Raw genomic sequence first — 21126 nt, 5'->3', positions numbered from 1 at the left:
AAATAACCAATGTTGGAAATGTAAAGAAAAAGATGGTACCTTTTATCATGTGTGGTGGGTGTGTAAGGAGGTGAAGGCTTTCTGGGAAATGATATATAATGAACTTTAAAAAATGTTTAAATATACATTTATTTTAAAAAAAACAAGCAGAAGCCTTCTTATTAGATATTGTAAGTCTCATGCTTCTCATGGCTCTTATGTTACTGTATCCATTGGCTGCAATATTCCCTGTGTTTTTGTACTTTTTGGTATATACATTATTATGTTAACCAAGTTAAGCATGGAAAGGTAAAAGCATACTATGCTATTAATCAATAATGAGAGAAATACATAAGCAAGATAAAACATTGTTTTTATATGCAACAACTGCAGCGAGAATATTATTAGCCCAAAGATGAAAACAAGAAGAGATACCAACGAAAGAAGGGGCACTTTTCAAGGGGGAAATTGTGACTTAAAACAACAGTGAACATTTGAGTAAAGCAGGGATGGAGGGAACTGAGAGGGGGGAAATGGCAATTTTAAATAAAGGAGCGGTTTGCGTTAAATACCTTCCAGCAAAGGTATACTGTATTTGAGGATGCTGCATCCTTGGGGGAATCTGATGTGAGGAAAGTGGAGGTTTTAAGAAATGGCAGGAGTTTTGAGTAGTTAGCAGGGGGTGACGTGTGGGAGTGGGGGGGGGAATCTACAGGAAATCGCCACTTTACAGAAGAAACTTCTCGTGGCTCTTATGTTACTTTATCCATTGGCTGCAATATTCCCTGTGATTTTTGTACTTTTTTGTATATACATTACTATGTTAACCAAGATAGAATCATACTATGCTATTAATCAATAAATGAATATCACTCAATCAAGTCACAGAGTTGTTAGCTGCTTCCCGCTTCCCGATGACCAGGAAATCAACTTTTCTCAAGAGTACTTTCTACAACAGTGAGACTTAAGGCGGCAACAACCTCCTCCTAATTTTGCTGGTGGCTATCTTGATCACCAGTAAAAAAATAGTTTCTTCTTGTCACAAGATGTTGGCAAACTGATTAAGCACAGACAAAGAGAAGAGGATAATTTACAGGACATTTTGAATTCAGCTTGGTCAGACTTACAGGTTTTCCTTGCAAGTTGGGGATTACATTGATTCCTGCAAATCCTTCGATTGCCTACTTTCCTCAGCACAGAACGCTCTTACTCCTGCTTCCTCCTGCTCATGATATCTGAGCCACAGATTCTCACAGGTATGTGGATATACTTAACATGCAATGGTAGCAGGAGAGCCACTACTCAGTGGGATAATTAGCAAGCATTCTGCACACTGACATGAACATAACTATAGGGATCCCAAGTGGCAGGCTAGGAAAGAATGAGTTCTGGAGATCTCAGTGCCTGATAGCCTTAGTAGCTTAAGGTCTAACACTAGGCTGTTGAATGTCCCTCAAAGACCCTTCTGATCTTTGGCCCAAATCAACAGTAAAAATCTGAGTGAGAGACTGCTGGTGTCCTTCTACCGAGGCTCCATAGAGAGCATTCTCACATACTGTATTTGTGATTGGTTCTCCAGTTGTACAGCTAGGGAGAGGAAGGTGCTCCAGAAGGTCATAACCACAGCCCAAAGGATTATTGGTCATCCTCTCCCATCTTTGGAAGAACTGTACGGTTCCCGTTGTCTTAGGAAAGCAAACAACATCCTGCAGGATTCATCTCACCCGGGATACAGTCTGTTTGCACTACTGCCTTCTGGCAGGAGATATAGAAACATCAAGTCAAGGACAAATAGACTGAAAAATAGTTTCTATCCAAGAGCTGTGGCCTTTTTGAATGCTGTAACTCGATAGTGTGACCTGGGAGTTTGATGGGTGTGGGTGTGGGTGTGGCTGGAATGTGGTTTGTTTGGTTGTTGTTGTTGTTTTGCTTTTCTTGTTTTTAAGGGATGGCATCCAATTTCGTTGCACTTGTGCAATGTTGCACTTGTGTAATGACAATAAAGAATCTATCTATCTATCTATCTATCTATCTATCTAAACAGCAGGTTTTCATTGGGAAAGCAATGGAACAAAAGAATAACCTCTCATTTCCTTGCATAGAAATCACAGTTCAATGTATGTTATATAGTTGTACATAGAGTTTTGTATCCAAAATCTAAGGCTGAGTGGTTTGCATGCGGAAGATTCCAGATTCAGTCTCTGCCGGGTAGGCATATTTTTCATATCCTGAAAAATGTTCATATCCACTAGTTGGTGTTCCAATAAGTCATGGGCAGGTTTCTTTTTTCTCAGTCTAGACACTTCAGCAATATATATATATATATAGAAAGGAAACATCAAAGTCTCAAGAGAAATATGCACTTTATGCTTGCAGGTGTTTTGAGGGCTCTTGCTCATCTGCAGAGCTTTGACTTAGTGTGAAGAAAGGATTCACTCAGTGGCAGCTCCAGGTAGGGACAGGATTGATCCCTGCCTATATCCCTGCTGGTCAGTGTCAGCACTCTAAGCTAGGTAGAAAAACGGTCTTGCCTTGCACAAGGAAGTTTTCTATATTTATTTATTAAGAGTTTTGAATGTATGCATGGCTTAAGAATGGATGTGTATATGGTTGGGCTGGATACCAACACAGACTGAAGGAGAGATGAAGACAAAGGCGTCCAGAAGCTTCACCATAAAGGTCGCCTTTGAGGAGGAGCATGAAGGATAAGAAACATGTGTGGACACCAAAGGGGGGGGGAGCAAGAAGAAAGGATGTGATGTGTTAGTGCTGGTGCAAGACATTTTGCTGCCTGAAGCAGAGGAGCAAATGTACTCACAAACCCTTGCTGCACCTTTCCCTGCCTTCATCCTTCCCCTTCACCCCAAATGTGCCATGAGAAGGGCCTTCCTTACCTTCCTGCACTCTCTCCTGCCATGCATAGAATTTGTGTAGCTTGCATCTGGGAGCAAAGAGGCTTGAGAGATTCCAAGCTTCCTACTTTTATAGAAAGAGGACTCTCTGATCAAGAGTGGGAGTAGGTATTCCCTTCTCGAGGTTTCCCATAAAAAATGAGTTCCTCTTGCTGGAAAAAGGTTCTGTATCCCTACTGTACCATCATCCTGCTCTTTCCAGCCAATTAGCTGGGCTTTCTTTCCCCGGGTGTATTGGAAATCTCCTGCATGGGGAGCAAAGTGCTTCTCAGTGCTTATAACTTACTTGGAGGCTTTTGAAGTGTAATGGAGCCTTTCAAAGCACTTTTGTTATTTTACAAATGGAGCTGTTAGTGTACATGATCACAATCCCCTAAAGACTACATTGACAATCCAGTGACAATTGTTTTTCTCCTGTCACATGACACTGGCAAACTGATTAAAGCATAAATGAAGGCAAGCAGGCACAATCCAGCACATCTTGTCATGAGCTCTTAAATGCATTGAATGTTTCCTCAAGACTTGGGAGTTGCATTGGTGTCTGCAAACCTTCCAGCACAGGATTACTTATTTTGTTTCTCTCTCTCTATCTCAATATCTGATCCAACGTTAGTCACAGGTAAGCAAAAAGCTGCTTAGAAATCTTCACTTGCAAGAGCAGAAAGACGAGTAATTGGTGTGGCAGAATTAAGCATCGATGATGATGATGATGATGATAATGATGATGATTGACAAGCACAGCTTCAACCCCTGGGGTTAAAAGGTAAAAAGATAACACAGCTGTGAAAGATTCTGTATGAGGTTTTAGGAACAGAAAAGTATAGGAAGCTGCCTCCTAAAATTTTGTCCATTTATTTATTTATACCCAGCTTTCCTCCAAGGCGTTCAAGGTGCTATACATGGTTTGTCTTGCTCCTCTTTTTCTCCTCACAACAAACCTGTGATGTAGGTCAGGCTGAGGAACTCTGGTTTGAGGTTATCCAGTGAGTTTTATGTCTGTGTGGGAATTTGATGGCTGGTCTCCCAGATCTTACTCCAAAATTGGAATCACAATGCCACATTGGCTCTTTCCAACTTGCCCAGTATTGCTTTACATTGTTTCATTGCAGGGGGTTGGACTAGATAAACCTTGTGTCCCTTCTAACTCTAAGATTCTATGGTTGTGTGACTCTAGCTGACAGCACTTCTCAAGGGTTTCAGATAAGGGTCTGCCCTAATGGTTGGTGCCAGGGATGGAACCCTTCTGCACAGGAGGCAGATGTTGCACCACAGAGCTATGTTCCTTGCTCTGGGAAGCATGTTTACTTTGGGGAATATGGGAACCCTATCATAGAGACTTTCTGAAACCCCAAATATATTCAGGTAGCTGCAAGCCCCACTGGCCCCTTTACCTGGCAATTAAAGAGCAAGAGCCATTTCACCTTAACCACCCACTCCATAATAGCTACAAAGTATGAAAGACTAATCTCCAAAGCTTTAGCTTTGTCTTTGCTTATTTCCGTTAGTAAAAACTAATTCTACCATTCTCTAAATTCTTCCAGCAGGAAAATAGCGGACAAAGTAGAAAAGCAAAGACTGATCATGATGATCAATTACACCCTCCCATCACTGTCCCCAAGGAATGCTGGAGAGGAATATTACGGAACGGACAATGGAACTGTTCTCTCTAACAATAGCTTCACTAATAATAATTCAGGATTGACATTAGGAGAGTATATATTGAATATCAGCTACCTTTTAATCAGCATTTTTGGGCTTTTGGGGAATGGGACTGTCATCCGGCTGCTTGGTTTCTGCATTAAGAGGACTCCTTTCACCACTTACATCCTGAATCTCTCCATAGCTGACTTTGGTTTACTCACAGTTGTGTTTATTAATAGAATATGTTCCATAGTGGTAAAATACTTCACTTACTTTGAAGAGTACATGTTTTACTTGATTTTCCAATTTATGTACACCAACGGTCAATTTCTGCTGACAGCCATCAGCATTGACAGGTGTGTGGCTGTCCTTTTCCCACTTTGGCATCGATGCCACCGACCACCAAATATGTCCACCGCTGTTTGTGCCTCAATATGGGGAATTTCTTCTATTTCCCCTGCAATTCACTTCACTCTCCTTCTGTCTGATTTCAATATTTCTAGCACACTGGGCATTCAGATTATTGTGAATGGCTTCCTTTGCCTTCCACTCATGACTGTCGCCACTCTGATCCTTTTCGTCAGGGTCTGCTTTAAATCACACCAGAGGAGGAGAGGAAAACTTCTAATTATGGTCCTGCTTGCTCTCTTCTTCTTCATTATTTTTTCTTTCCCACTCAATGCCGTTTTCATCACTCTTTTTGTTCTTCATTCGGTACCTCCTTTTTTCTCACAATATGCCTTCATACTCAGCTCTCTGAACAGCAGTGTTAACCCCTTGATTTATTTCCTGGTTGGAAGACAGAAAAGAGGCAGGTGTAGGCAGAGCATGAAAGCCACATTCCAGAATGTTTTCAAAGAGGATGAAAACCCTGCAGAAGCAGGGGAGATCTCTTTGGAAACTCAGTTATGATGGCTCAAAAATATTGCCAAAATATGTCTTTATCATTGTGATTCTGATGGCACAAACTAGTTCCCAATTTACAAATTTCTGTCTGTAACCTTGTTGACCTGTGCTCAGTGCTGGCTATTGATTTCAGAGTGTGCATAGAATCTCAGTCTTGAACAGAGGATGGTCTTGATGAACTTCTTATTATCCTTATTATTTTATAAATCTAGATACTATACGACTATGGAGGAAGCCGGGTCGATTCATGGGAAGAGCATTTAATGTATTCAGGGAGCTCTGAGCTTGCAGTTGGAGCTGCTGGGGAAAGATGTAGGCTGGGGTTGGAAAGTAGATTTGGCTGGCAGAAGGGAACCTCTACACACACTTTGAATGCCTTATGCAACAGCATTTTTGTTTTCAGTTCAGAACCTCCCTAGATCCTATATTATGACTACTTTTGTGCCTGTCTGAACTGTTGTGTTAACCCTTTTATTTATTTCCCTGTTGGAAGACAGAAGAGAGGCAGGTGTAGGCAGAGTATTAAAGTCATATCCCAGAAGCCTTCTGGAATGAGAAAAACTCTACGGAGTCAAGACCGCCACTGAAACTCAAGCTATAGAAGCTCTAAAAGGTCATCACTTTGAGCTTTATCACTTCAGTCCCATCTAGGGATTCTAGCTCCGACTAAGCCAGTTTTCGCCAGTGGAGGCACATTTTGAAATGTTCAAGAGGTAAAGTCAGAAAATGACTATCATGGATATGACAAAACACAAATTGACTGCTGCCTCAAAAGCAGCATAAAAAGAAGTGCGATGGAATCACATAATATGGAAAAATCTATTCTATGGTTTTTGTTGACACTGTTAAATCTTGGTTGCTACGTTGTCTGTTTCTGCTGTTAACTGAATCAAAGAATAATGTTTAATTTCTGCCCATAGCTATACTCATCCAGCACCACAAATAAATGGCATGCATGCAGAGCAATCTTATAAATGTCTACTCAGAAGTAAGTCCTTTAGAATTCAATAGGACCTACTCCCAAGAAAGATAATCTAAGACCATAAGAAGGACCTGATGAATTTCGCCAATTGCCCATTGATTCCACCATCCTGTTCTCACACTGCTGAACCGGATACATGATGGAAATGTGCAGGCAGGGCCTGATCACAAAGGCACTCTCCCCTTCTGCAATTTTCAGCAGCTGGTATCCAAAAGCACATTGCCTTGTGCTGTGGAAGCAGAGCACAGCCTCCACCATGATTTGTATCTATTGATAGGCCTATTCGGAGTTAATTTGTGTATTCTTCTTTTAAAGCCTTCCAAGTTGGTGGCCATCACTGCATGCCAGTGAGAGCCAGTTTTCAAGGGGGCGCATCGGAAGATGTCCAACAATAACATCTCTCCGGCTCACACGAGGTAATTAAGAGGCTGTTATGGGAGTATGCAGCCTCCCTCGTTACCCCAAGGGAATGGGGAATGCTGCCTTGCCTGCTGTGCCCATAATTCACCCCCAGATTCGAAAGGGGGTGATGGCACTAGGCACAAAAGCCCTCGTGTGGGTCTGCTCTCCTGGACGCTGTCTCTGATCTGCGCAGCTAGTTGCGGGAGCTCAAAATAAACAATCAGAACAGAAGCAAACACACATACTTCAAGCGATGATCGGGAGTAAGGACTGCTAACTAAAGGGATCTCTGGGAAGAGGAGCGACGGGCTGGACTTAACATTAAATCAAGAAGAGGAATAAATCAAGAAGAAGATTCATCAAAGGACTGAAAAGGAGGGGGAGAAAAACTTTATCATGGCAGGCCCACCCGCAGGAATCCAGGGGGAGGAGGACTATGGCTGTTACTATGTTGGAGTGTGGGTTCGGCCCAGCAGGGCCCCCTGAGAAAATTTATGAGGGAGCGGCGGGCCTGGGGAGATCAGGACAGACTGTCGGAATGTTTTGTATGGAGGTGTTGAAATGGCGTCTGTCTACTTTTATGGCTCTTGGATGAGTGTAAAATCCACACAGGAAATAACGACGTTTGTCTTCAACCCGCTTGTGGAGATTATCAGAGATCACAAAGAAAGGAGATAACAACAAGAAGATGAGAAAAACAACAAAGAGAAGATTGAACAGAACTGTGAATATTATTTTGACAGAACTGTGTAATTAAAGCAGCAGTAAGAGAGATGATTCGATCCCTTTTGGAGCTTGAAGCACGGGTACCCCAACAATTTTTTTTTTAAAAAAATTGGCTGTTAATTTGGAATTATAGTTATTTGGAATTAATGTGATGTGATTGGCCTGTTAATAAAAATTATTTTTTTTAAAAAAGAGAGAGCCAGTTTTCAAGGGGGAAATTGTGACTTAAAACAACAGCAGACATTTGTATAAAGCAGGATTGGGGGAAAATGAGAGGGAAAAAATGGCAATTGTAAACAACAACAGCAGTTTGAGTTAAATCCCTTCAAGCAATGGTATATTTGAGGACACTGCATCCTTGAGGGAATCTGAAATGAGGAAAGTGGAGGTTTTAAACAATGGCAGAGTTTTGAGTAGTTAGCAGGGGGTGACGTGTGGGAGTGGGAAAAAGTATGCAGGAAACCCCCAATTTCTAGAAGAAACTTCTCATGGCTCTTATGTTACTTTATCCATTGGATGCAATATTCCCTGTGTTTTTGTACTTTTTTGTATATACATTATTATGTTAACCAGGTTGAGAATGGACAGAAAGAAGCATACTATGCTATTAGTAATCAATAAATGATTATCACTCAATCAAGTCACAGAGTTCTTAGCTGCTTCCTGCTTCCTGATGACTAGGAAACCAACTTTTCTCAAGTGTATGTATCATCAGGCCCTACTGATAATATATGGTCTTCTACTCTTACATTGCTTCTTACATATGAAATAATCTTGTATGTATATTTTTGGGTTTATTCTGTTGTTCACATATGGGAAAAAATTATTATTGGTTGTTGTCAACAAAAACAGGTTTGAAAAACTGTCTTCTCTTCCAGACACTTCAAAGGTTTTGTGGTTACATTGTCTGTTTTTCGTGTTCTGCTCTAAGATGGAGCTAGAAAAAAAAAAGTTAATTGAATCCAAGAATAATGTTTAATTTCTACATATAGCCATACACATCCAGTAGCACAAATAAATAACAGCATGCAAACCATGTACTCATCTACTCTGCAGTGAAAACTTAAGAGATGCATTTGACCTACACCCAGGCAAGTGAATATAAGAGCAGAAGAAGAACCTGATATGTAGTTGTACCCTCCATGAATTCCTCAGAGTGGATGGAAAATTAAAGGGAATTACCAATTTCTGGAAGCAACTTCTCATGCCCCTTATGATAGTTAATCGTTATATAAATTGGCTGCAATATTCCATGTGTTTTTCTACTGTCATGTATATCTGTGATTTTGTTAACCATATTGAGCATGGAAATGGTATGGTTTTAATCAATAAATGAATTACTCCCGATCAAGTCACAAAGGTGTTAGCTTCTTCCCCCATCCCTAACACTGGCAAACCAGCTTTTCTCAAGAGTACTTTCTACAACAGTGAGACTTAGAGGGCAACAGCCTCCTCCTAATTTTGTTGATGACTATCTTGTTCACCAGTAAATGCACTTTCTTCTTGTCACAAGATGCTGGCAAGCTGTTTAAGCAAAAATGAAGAGGAGAGGGTAGGTTACAGAACATTTTGCAATCGGCTTGGTCAGACTTAGAAGTTTCCCTTGCAACTTGGGAATTGCATGAATTCCTGCAAATCCTCCAATTTCCTACTTTTCCTGGCACAGAATTCTGTGACTCCTGCTTTCTCCTTCTCATGATATCTGAACCACAGCTTCTCACAGGTACAGTACGTATGTGAACATACTTCATTCAAGGGTGGCAGGTGAGCCATGGCAAAGTGGCAGAATCATGCATGCATTTGGCACACGTGCATTTTGCATGAAACTGCTTTACAGAGACAGAGAATGGAGACGGAGTATCTACGCAGTCTTCTGACAGCCCTGCTTCCTGCTGAACTAAAAATGTAGCCTTTTGGCATACAGATAGTTTTTCTCAACAGGCAACTTCTCATAGATGCAGCGGCAGAACAAGCCAACCGTATGACAAGCCAACCATATGACCAAATTGAAAAGATGTTAACAGGGTGGCTGCAATACCACCAGATCAGTGACTTATTAAAGGAAGATAAAAAGAGAAATGGGTTCGAAGATAAAAAATCGAAATTCCAAATCGAGTTAATAGACTGTAAAGATAAAATTTTATCAAGAATTTATAGTTTATTGCTAGAATGGTATACAAAAGACGAAGAAGTAAAGGAATCAATGATAAAATGGGCAATTGATATTGGGCATAACATTGAATTGGATGCGTGGAAAAGATTATGGAAGGAGGGTTTGAGATTTACAGGATGCATGACTTTAAAGGAAAACCTGCTAAAAATGATGTATAGATGGCATTTGACGCCAGTAAAATTAGCTAAAATGTATAGGAAAAAAGAAAGAAAATGTTGGAAATGTAAAAAGGCAGATGGGGACTATTTCCATATGTGGTGGACCTGCGATAAGATAAAAAAAAATGGGAATCAATTTATAATGAACTCAAAAAAATATTTAGATACACTTTCCCCAAAAGACCGGAAGCGTGTCTATTAGGCTTAATAGGAACAGAAATTAAAGTAGATCAAAATTTGTTCATGTATGCTACAGCTGCCGCGAGGACCCTTCTGGCCCAAAGATGGAAAGTACAAGATATACCAACTATTCAGGAGTGGCAGACGAAGTTGACAGAATATGCAGAACTTGCCAAACTGTCAGTGAGCATCCGGGACCAGGGAGATCAAAGATACCAAAATAACTGGAGTAAATTTATTGAATATTTAAAGAAGAATTGTAAAGAGGTCAAGACACTAGCAGGATTGCCATAATACCTCCAATGTATAATAGTACTAATATGAGAATGATGTGCGTGATGGAAAGAGGATAAATATACTAGTTGTGGGGAGGGAGGGGGGTCGCGACTCGGCAGAGTCAAAGGGAATGTATGGTGCTATTACAATTTGTTGGAAAAGAATATGTAAGGAAAACAATAAAAATTCACTTGGAAAAAAAAGAACAAGCCAACCGGGCACTGGGGCAGGACACTCTGTGGGGCTTCCAAGGAGTCTGCCTGCCTCCTCCCACTCAGCCACCCTACAGCTAAGGGGGAGGAGGCGGGCAGACTGTGGAGAAGGAGAAGAAGAAGAAGAAGAAGAAGAAGAAGAAGAAGAAGAAGAAGAAGAAGAAGAAGAAGAAGAAGAGGAGTTTGGATTTGATATCCCGCTTTATCACTACCCGATGGAGTCTCAAAGCGGCTAACATTCTCCTTTCCCTTCCTCCCCCACAACAAACACTCTGTGAGGTGAGTGAGGCTGAGAGACTTCAGAGAAGTGTGACTAGCCCAAGGTCACCCAGCAGCTGCATGTGGAGGAGTGGAGACGCGAACCTGGTTACCCAGATTACGAGTCTACCACTCTGGAGTCTAACTGGCTCTGGAGCCTATGGGTGCCCAAGCCACCGTGTCACTACCAGCAGAGACATGTGGCTCTGGCGTGCTGCAAGCCCCGTGGTGAGTGCCACCTGGCATTTTGTCACCCCCCTCAGTGGTGACACCCAGGGAGAACTGCCCCCACCACACACACCCTTCCTCTGCCCCTGCATAAATGTATAGAAAAGGGGAACGAAAGAATTGCATTCATGTTGGATTGGAGAGGCTGTGTTCAATCTAAAATTGAACAATGGAGAAGCAAACAAAGATAGAATGGGAGGTGAGGCTAACAGGGAAATATTAGCCAGTTATTTCAATAAGATGTATTTTGGTTGGGTTACAGGCTTAACAGGGAAAGGGAACTGAGAGCTTATGCCAAGGAAGACGATGAGTTTCATAGAGTAGGGCTGCCATATGTCCAGATTTTCCTGAACATGTCTGGGTATTGGGCAGCATAATGATGTCCTGCTGGATTTTCACGAAATTGGCAAAATGTCCAGGAATGTTAAGGGATTTTCATTTTGGGGAATATGGGAAACCTATCATAGTGACTCTCTGAAGCCCCCCATATATTCAGGTAGATGCAAGCGCCACTGGTCCCTTTACCTGGCAAGAGTCATTTCACCTTAACAACCCACTCCAAAATAGCTACAAAACATGAAAGAATAATATGAAAAGGTTTAGCTTTGTATTTGCTTATTATGTTAACCTATGCACTTACTGAATGCATGACGAGTGAAGAGGGGGCTCATATAAGGCGTATATTCAAGTATATCATTTCTTTTCAGTTACCTGGATATGTTTTCTTTTCTTAAATCAAAGCAAATATGAGAAAAGCTTTTATTGCTGTCACTTGCCCACTTACGTCCACTATTTAAAATACCATGAATACCTCTAGAAGTCTATTGCTTATCACACTCAATCAGTTTCAGCAATTTTTTCATCTTGTTCTGTGTTCCCCATTTCTGTTTTGCCTTCTCCAGCAGGGCAGGGACTGCACTGAGGTTGATGTTGTATTAGACTGCTGATCAACAGTTGCTCACAGGCATGTGAATGTCTCAAGTTAACATAGTTCGCTTGCAAAAGCAGAAGGGGAACCATAAGCAGAAGTGTACATGCATTGAAGGCAGAAAATCCTAGGCTGAATCCCTGGGGAAGGGAATGCAGGACTGGAGAAACCAATAATCTGTTACGATATAGAAGCAATGCAGCTGCAAACTGCTAGCTTGAAAGCAAAACGTAATGGGAATGTTGGGACTGCCCATGGGAAACAGAGGGACAGTCAATTCACAGTGTGAAGCACCGGAATTAGCTCAGAGTGTAATATGAGCTCTTCCGTTTGTTCCTGTCCAGGAAGTGCAGGAAGTGTTTGTCACTAGACTGCTGGAGTTTGAAGAGAGCAGTCATGTTTTTTGTAATGCTGCAAAGACAGAAATAAAAGCATGTAAATACGTTTCTGTCTATCTCTTTCCCCTGCCCGGGGGTGGGGGCAGGAAAGAGGGTGTGTGTTCTTCCCATGTTTGAGAAGAATCGCCTATCACGACCTAGCCTGGATCTTGCTGGGGAATGCAGCCAGGGAGGTCAACAGGGAATCATGCCGGGTGCCTGGGAGAGTTGCCAGTTTCTCCTGATAAAGGCTTGATTTCCGACATAATCTGCCTCACAAGTGCTTTACTATAGGGGTACAACCTTATTTTTAAAAAATCTCAATGTCAGGCTCATCAGCACATGTGAGCATGCACACACACAGAGATATTAGCTCTCATTTTGCTGCTTTAAACTCATTTTAACTTGTGTAGATTATTTCTGAGGAATGTTAGGGGTCATGTTGTCAAATCTGGGATTGGAGAGAAGTGTCCCCATGCCCTCGTAAAAAAAAGCAGATTGGTCACCCAGAAATGTCAAAGTTGCCCCGAGTGGGGTTGGGAGATCAAAGAGCTGTTGGGGCAGCAGAAAACCACAGCAGAGGAGTGGACTTTTGTGTTCCAAAGCTGTTTGTAGGGGTCCCTTAAGCATCTGTTTGGCCACTGTGAGACCAGGACAGTGGATTTGACTTGAGTTTTATTTAATCTGGTTTTGTTAAAAATCACATTTTAATAATAATAAAAACTTACAGATGCCTACCCAGTGCAATGTATTGTTATGTTTTTATATATGTTGGAAGTTGTCCAATGTGGCTGGGGTAGTACTACTGATAATGGCTTTTGTTTTCTTGATGTTCAACTCCTTCTCCCGTTCCTCTTCTCCACTCCAGATTTGAAACATTGACCCCATCCAACCGCCCCACTCTCAGTGGATAGCACACAACACATCAATTTCAGATGTTATGTCTGACTCAGAGAGCAGAAGAGGGGAATTTTAGTTTTAAAATGATATGCTTATTGATGTTGTGCTTGCAGATTCCTTAATTGGGAAAAAAATCCACAACCCACCGCCGAACTGCACCCCCCCCCCATAACTTTTGAAACTGATAAATTTTGAAAAACATTCTAAAGAAGAATATTCCTAAAGTTTTTGTTTGTTTCTTTGTTTATCAGTCATGAATTCCCACTAAACAGCATGTCTCTTTTGTTATTGTTTGAGTGTCTCAGTTTAATATGGTTGAGCTTTATAGCCAAAACTGACTCCACATTTGTTTATTTTCTCTTGGTAGGAAGATCCATAGAAGAAATAGTTCAGAAGAAGAGATTAAGCAAAATGAGCAATGATGGCCTGGGATCCTGGTCTACTTTGGATGCTTCAGGGGAAGATCTTGGAGCAGAAAATGTAACTGACCTCCTAACCCCCCAGGATGGTTTTGATCATGAATCATCACCATATCCTATAGAAGACATTTTTATCTCCGTCTCCATTTTATTTATTAGCATTTTTGGACTTATGGGGTATGGAAATGTCATCTGGTTTCTTGGCTTTTGCATGAAGAGGAATCATTTCACCACCTTCATCTGGCATCTGGCTGCTGCTGACCTTGGGGCTCTCATATGCTTATTTACTTTTTGCATTATATATCTTCCGGAGTCATTTTCATTCTTACATGCCAGTGATTATTATTTCAATATCTTTTGGCACCTTTGCTTTATTGTTCATGTATAACACTGGTCAATATCTGTTGACAGCCATTAGCATGGACAGGTGTGTTTCTGTCGTCTTTCCCCTTTGGCATCGATGCCACCGACCACCACACTATTCCACCCTTGTGTGTGCCTTAATATGGATCATTGCTTTCCTGCTCACTGTAATCAGCATGATTATTTTTATTTTTTTAGTTATAACGAATCCCCTTTTCTACCTGTTTCTAACGAATGTTATACTTTGCCTCCCACTCATGACCGTTTTCACTCTGGTCCTGTTTATAACAATCTTTATTACGGTCCAGAGACCCAACAAAACATTACAAATCAATACAGAGTTCATACAGCCTACTTCCAGGTTAATCAAGCACTTTGTTTAGAATATAGGGCTCGTTTGTTCTTGTAACCACCGATAAAAACTTTGCCACTGCCAACGTTCTAGCTTTTGTCCGGTCTTCCAGTAGGAACCTGACATAGTGAGCCTCTGATGTTCCCGGGAAAGGCACCAGCAAGGGTAGTATCAGTTCAGCCCTGGCCTGTTCATACTTCGCACAATGCAACAAAATATGATTTATGGAATCGATGTCTTGAGCACACGAGCAAAGTCTGTCCTGGTAGGGAACTCCTCTCAACCTACCATCCAGCACTGCAGAGGGGAAGACATTTAGTCTGGCTTTGGTGAAAAGCCTTCGATAGTTAGGTACTGTCAGGTTTTTGATGTAAGATGTTAACTCAAAGACATACCCATATTGAACTCCTGCTGCCAGCGGACTACAGACTGCGTGTGACCGAGATCGCAAGTTGCTGTTTATAAAAGTTTACTTTAGATCACAACAGAGGAAGAAGGGGAAAACTGTAACAGCCATCCTACTTGCCCTCCTCTTCTTCCTCTTCTTAGCTTTCCCATTTACTTGCATTTCATTAATCCATTTTTCCGTTGAAAGTGGAAACAGTACTAAAATATTTATTGGGCTCTTATGCAGCTGCCTAAACAGCAGTGTTAACCCTTTGATTTATTTCCTGGTTGGAAGAAAGAAACACAGTCGATCAAGGGAGAGCTTGAAGGTCGTATTCCAAAGGGTTTTCAAGGAGGAGGAACAGGGAAGAGAGAAGGTAGAACTCCGGGTCAGCCCGCAGATATGATGCTTCAACAGAATCAGAATGATTCACTTTTTCCCTCTTGCTATTCTGATACTTTTGGCAAGGTCCTGGGGCTGTTCAGAAGTTCAAAGAAACCCATATACCTGCATTTTATTAATCCATATTTCCTGGTTGGAAAAAAGAAACAAGGGAGAGCTTGAAGGTCATATTACAGAGGCTTTTTAAGGAGGAGGAAGATGGGAGAAAGAAGTGAGACGTTCAAGTCCAAACCTGGATCTGATGACTTCAAAGAAGAATAGAGCTGTGAAAAATACTATGTATTGAAAGTGGAGACGACATAAGCTTTCCCTGCTTATCTGTTTGCTTTGTAACACAAAGGCTTTAATTAAAAAAATGACTTGTTAATTCCCACCCCCTAAAAAATGCTTATTATATTTCTTGGTACTTGTTCTACTCTGAACTCAGTATCTCCCCCTCACCCTTTTCCTCCTCCTTTTCTTCTTAAAATATTTCAATTAAAGATTTCTTGGTTTACAAAAGTATGTGCAATGTCTCATTTTTCAAATTTCATTTGTTGAAACATTAGTGAAGAAAAGGGGGAAAGCGGTGGAGGGCTAAACATGAGTGAGGTGCGGTGGGTGGCAATGCTTCCTTTATAATTAGTTTAACTTATTAGAAATCTATTTGTTAATTTCTACAGATTGTATATCTCTGGAGAGACATATAAGTAATAATAATAATAATAATAATAATAATAATAATAATAATAATAATTTATTATTTATACCCCGCCCATCTGGCTGTGCCTCCCCAGCCACTCTGGGCGGCTTCCATAAAAACCAAAAATACAGTAAAATATCACACGTTAAAAACTTCCCTGAACAGGGCTGCCTTAAGATGTCTTCTGAATGTCAGGTAGTTGTTTATCGCTTTGACATCTGCTGGAAGGGCGTTCCACAGGGTGGGCGCCACTACCGAGAAGGCCCTCTGCCTGGTTCCCTGTAGCTTTGCTTCTCGCAATGAGGGAACCGACAGAAGGCCCTCGGCGCTGGACCTCAGCGTCCAGGCAGAATGATGGGGGTGGAGACACTCCTTCAGGTATACTGGACCGAGGCCGTTTAGGGCTTTAAAGGTCAGCACCAACACTTTGAATTGTGCTCGGAAACATACTGGGAGCCAATGTAGGTCTTTCAAGACCGGCGTTATATGGTCTCGGCGGCCGCTCCCAGTCACCAGTCTAGCTGCCGCATTCTGGATTAGTTGTAGTTTCCGAGTCACCTTCAAAGGTAGCCCCACATAGAGTGCATTGCAGTAGTCCAAGCGGGAGATAACCAGAACATGCACCACTCTGGCGAGACAGTCCACAGGCAGATAGGGTCTCAGCCTACGTACCAGGTGGAGCTGGTAAACGGCTGCCCTGGACACAGATTTGACCTGTGCCTCCATGAACAGCTGTGAGTCCAAAATGACTCCCAGGCTGTGCACCTGGTCCTTCAGGGGCACAGTTACCCCATTCAGGACCAGGGAATCCTCCACACCTGCCCGACTCCTGTCCCCCCAAAACAGTACTTCTGTCTTGTCAGGATTCAACCTCAATCTGTTAGCCGCCATCCATCTTCCAACCACTTCCAGACACTCACACAGGACCTTCACCGCCTTCACTGGTTCTGATTTCAAAGAGAGGTAGAGCTGGGTATCATCCACATATTGATGAACACCCAGCCCAAACCTCCTGATGATCTCTTCCAGTGGCTGCATGTAAATGTTGAAAAGCACCCCACAAGTGAGAGCCCAGGGGTCTGAACACTCATCCCCCACCACCACTTTCTGAACATGGCCCAGGAGGAAGGAGCGGAACCACTGTAGGACAGTGCCCCCAGCTCCCAGCCCCTCAAGACGGTCCAGAAGGATGTTATGGTCGATGGTATCAAACGCCGCTGAGAGATCCAGCAGAACTAGGAAACAGCTCTCACCTTTGTCCCTAGCCCGCCGGAGATCATCAACCAGTGCGACCAAGGCAGTTTCAGTCCCATGATGAGGCCTGAATCCCGACTGGAAGGGATCCAAATGGTCCGTTTCTTCCAGGCGTGCCTGGAGTTGTTCAGCAACCACTCGCTCAATCACCTTGCCCAAGAATGGAAGATTTGAGACTGGGCGATAGTTGGCTATTGTGGCCGCATCTAAAGATGGTTTTTTTAAGAAGCGGTTTAATAACTGCCTCTTTCAGTGGGTCTGGGAAGGCTCCCTCATGGTGGGAAGCCTTCACCACGCCGCGAAGCCCATCGCCCAGTCCTTCCCGGCTAGCTTTTATAAGCCAGGATGGGCAAGGATCCAGGAGACAGGTGGTTGGTTTCACTCATCCAAGCAGCCTGTCCACATCCTCAGAGGTAACAGATTGGAATTGATCCCACGCAACTTGACTAGACAGGACTCTAGCACTCTCCCGCCCCGGCCCTGCACCCACGGTGGAGTCTACTTCTTCCCGAATCTGAGCAATTTTATCTGCAAAAAACTTTGCAAAATCATTGCAGGAGAACATGTGGCCCGTACTGGGCCCCGATATAAACTGCATTTCCATTTTTTTATCGGCAGATTATTATTTATTGAATGTATGTATTATTATTATTTATTGCATTTATATACTGCCCTATACCCAGAGGTCTCAGATGAGTGAAGCCTGAGACTTCTGGTGCTTTCTGCCATAATGAAGGCAGCTCCCATGTTAGTGGATATCGATCACAGATCATAAACAAGGACGATTTGAGGGTAATTGTCATTGCAAGCCCTCCCCCCACAGTGTTCGGGAGGGGGTGAACTCCACTTGCAGATCGTCTGATACCTAGCTCTCATCCCGACATGAATTACAGGAGGTGCTGAGTGCAAAGCAATTTGCTTATTGGTAACCATCTGATGCAGCCATTATGGGCAGAGGTTCTTCTGTTTTTTAGAATGAAATTGGATGTAATTTAGAGATGTGTACTGGACTAATAGGACATGATAATCTGCTAAATGAATCAGCCACTGAGCAGCAACATTTCGACCTGGAGAGAAGATTTTCTTCATAGTGAAGTGCAGTATGCTGGGGGAGGGGCGGCTTTACCCTTTCTTCATATACATGGTGTTTGCTGCCTTAATTATTTGGAAAACTTCCCCCTGGGTGCTAATGGATTGATAAAAAGCAAAAGAAAATTAATGAGAATAAGATAATATATATGAATCGTTACAAAAATAGAACTCTGTGACAATATTGATACAATTTAAAGCACCAATCTTCCACTGAATCACAATTAGGGCTATGGTTTTTGAAGATGTACCACAGCTCTGGAGGGATACCAGATCATTAGCGGCTGAGTGTTGGATGAGAAAGATAAGTTGGAGACTTACCCGGGGTTTTGGCAGGACTCCAGACATTTTGTTAGACTTTGACAAACAAAGATGGCGTGTGACGCAGGAAAAACTGCAGACTTTGAGAACAGGAGAGAGAGAACAAAAAAGTAGAAGTGGAAGCAGAGATGCTGTATATGTTGGATTACAACAGGAAGAATGAAGAAAAAAATGGAAAATAAACATCTCACACAGAAATTTACAGGAAACAAGTTGGTGGCCAATAGTATATACTTTGTGAGTGGATTCCACAGTTTATCTATCTGCTGTGCAGAGAAGCATTTTCTTTTGTCTGTCTTGAATTGTCCAGCATTTAGATGCACTGGGTGGCCCTGATTTCTAGTATTATAGGAGAGTGAGAAAAATAATAATATGACATCATAAATAATAATTATTATTAATATTACTTATTTAAATTTATATACCACCCTATACCTGCCTAGGTTCTTACATTTGTTATAATATTGCATTTTTACTTTTGGGAATATGGGAGCCGTATCACAGATAAGATCTGAAACCCCCCAGATATTCAGGTAGCTGCAAGTCCCACTGGCCCCTTTACTTGGCAGTTAGAGAGCAAGGGTCATTTCACCTTAAACACCCACTCCAAAATACCTTCAAAACATGAAAAACTAATCTGAAAAGCCTTAGCTTTGTATTTGCTAATTTCCGTTAGACTAATTCTACCTTTCTCTAAATTCTTCCAGCAGGAAAACACCGGACAAAGTAGAAAAGCAAAGACTGATCACAAAGATCAATAACACCATCCAATCACTGCCCTCTTTGAATGATGGAGAAGAATATTATGGAACTTTCAATAAAACTGTTCTCTCTAACAATAGCCACACTGATAATTCAGGATTGACATTCGGACAGTATATATTGCATATTGGTTACCAGAGGCATACTGCATCACAGAGGAGGCAGAATATAAATTGATCATCCATTGATGTGCTCAGTACACTTTCAAAGTCATCCAAATGGTCATTGGTATATACTTTGGGATTTTATAATCAGCATATTGGGACTTTGGTGGAATGTGATTGTCATCTGGCTGCTTGGCTTCTGCATTAAAAGGACTCCTTTCACCAATTAAATCCTAAACCTCTCCATAGCTGACTTTGGTTTACTCATAGTGAATCTTATTTTAGAAGTATGGGTTCTTTTAGAAGTATATATCCAGAAACCCCTTCTAGTTTACATTCTTTTTCTTATCTTCCTATTCTTGTACAGCACAGGTCAATTTCAACTGATAGCCCTCAGCATTGATACATGTGTGGCTGTCCTTTTCCCACTTTGGCATGGATGCCACTGACCACCAAATATGTCTACCACTATGTGTGCCTCAATATGGGTATTTTGTTTCCTTTCCCCTGGAATTCACCTCATGCTCGTCCTAGCTAAATTAAAAGAAGTGAGATCATAAACATTCAGCTTGTTGTGAATGGCTTCCTTTGCCTTCCACTTATGACTATCTCCGCTTTCACCCCCTTCATCAAAGTCTGCTTTAAATCACAACAAAGGAGGCAGGCTAAACTTATAGCAGTTATCTTGTTGTCTCTCCTCTTCTTCGTCATTTGTTCTTTTCCAGTCAATGCACTTTTCATCACTGTTTTTGTTCTTTTTGGGAGTCTCCCCAAAACAGTACTTCTGTCTTGTCAGGATTCAACCTCAGTCTGTTAGCCGCCATCCATTCTCTAACCGCCTCCAGACACTTACACAGGACCTTCACTGCCTTCGCTGGTTCTGATTTGAAAGAGGTAGAGTTGGGTATCATCCACATACTGATGAACACCCAGCCCAAACCCCCTGTTGATCTCTCCCAGTGGCTGCATGTAAATATTGAAAAGCATGGGGGAGAGGACAGAACCCTGAGGCACCCCACAAGTGAGAGCCCAGGGGTCTGAACACTCATCCCCCACCACCACTTTCTGAACACAGCCCAGGAGGAAGAAGCGGAACCAATGTATAACAGTGCCCCCAGCTCCCAGCTCCTCTAGATGGTCCAGAAGGATGTTATGGTCAATGGTGTCAAAAGCCACTGAGAGATCCAGCAGAACTAGGAAGCAGCTCTCACCCTTGTCCCTAGCCCATCAGAGATCATCAACCAGTGCGAACAAGACAGTTTCAGTCCCATTATGAAGCCTGTATCCCAACTGGAAGGGAACCAAATAGTCCACTTCTTCCAGGCGTGCCTGGAGTTGTTCAGCAACCAAGTGCTCAATCACCTTGCCCAGGAATGGAAGATTTGAGACTGTGTAATAGTTGGCCATATTGGCCGCATCTAAATATGTTTTTTTAAGAATCTGTTTGATAACCTCCTCTTTCAGTGGGTCTGGGAAGGCTCCCTCATAGAAGCATTCACCACGCCGCGAAGCCCATTGCCCTGCCCTTCCTGGCTAGGTTTTATAAGCAAGGATGGGCATTTAACGCCAGTGAAACTAGCAAACATGTATAGAACAAAAGACCAATGTTGGAAATGTAAAGAAAAGTACTGTACCTTTTATCATATGTGGTGGGAGTGTAAGGAGGTGAAGGCTTTCTGGGAAATGATATATAATGAAATGAAATGAAATAAATAAATAATATATAAATAAAATAAATGATATATAATGAAA

The 21126-nt window shown here is 42.0% G+C and overlaps 2 protein-coding genes across 2 annotated transcripts; both read left to right on the top strand.

The window, feature by feature from the left end:
• Window positions 1-924: 924 nt before the first annotated feature.
• On the top strand, window positions 925-15455 carry LOC309374105 (proto-oncogene Mas-like). The gene is given in 4 exon segments (XM_081918942.1): window positions 925-1235; window positions 13606-14012; window positions 14014-14295; window positions 14825-15455. Coding segments are annotated over 4 exon segments (1059 nt in total). The 5' UTR covers window positions 925-1207; the 3' UTR covers window positions 15167-15455.
• Window positions 3386-5486, top strand: LOC309374126 (mas-related G-protein coupled receptor member H-like). Its single transcript, XM_081918980.1, has 2 exons — window positions 3386-3654; window positions 4433-5486. The coding sequence occupies exon 2, from the start codon at window positions 4473-4475 to the stop codon at window positions 5442-5444; it is 972 nt and encodes a 323-aa protein (XP_081775106.1). The 5' UTR covers window positions 3386-3654; window positions 4433-4472; the 3' UTR covers window positions 5445-5486.
• Window positions 15456-21126: the final 5671 nt, after the last annotated feature.

This window comes from Podarcis melisellensis (assembly GCF_964234715.1).
Source record: "Podarcis melisellensis genome assembly, chromosome: 7".
NCBI classification, from domain to species: Eukaryota; Metazoa; Chordata; class Lepidosauria; order Squamata; family Lacertidae; genus Podarcis; species Podarcis melisellensis.
This window is presented reverse-complemented; position numbering and strand designations above follow the sequence as displayed.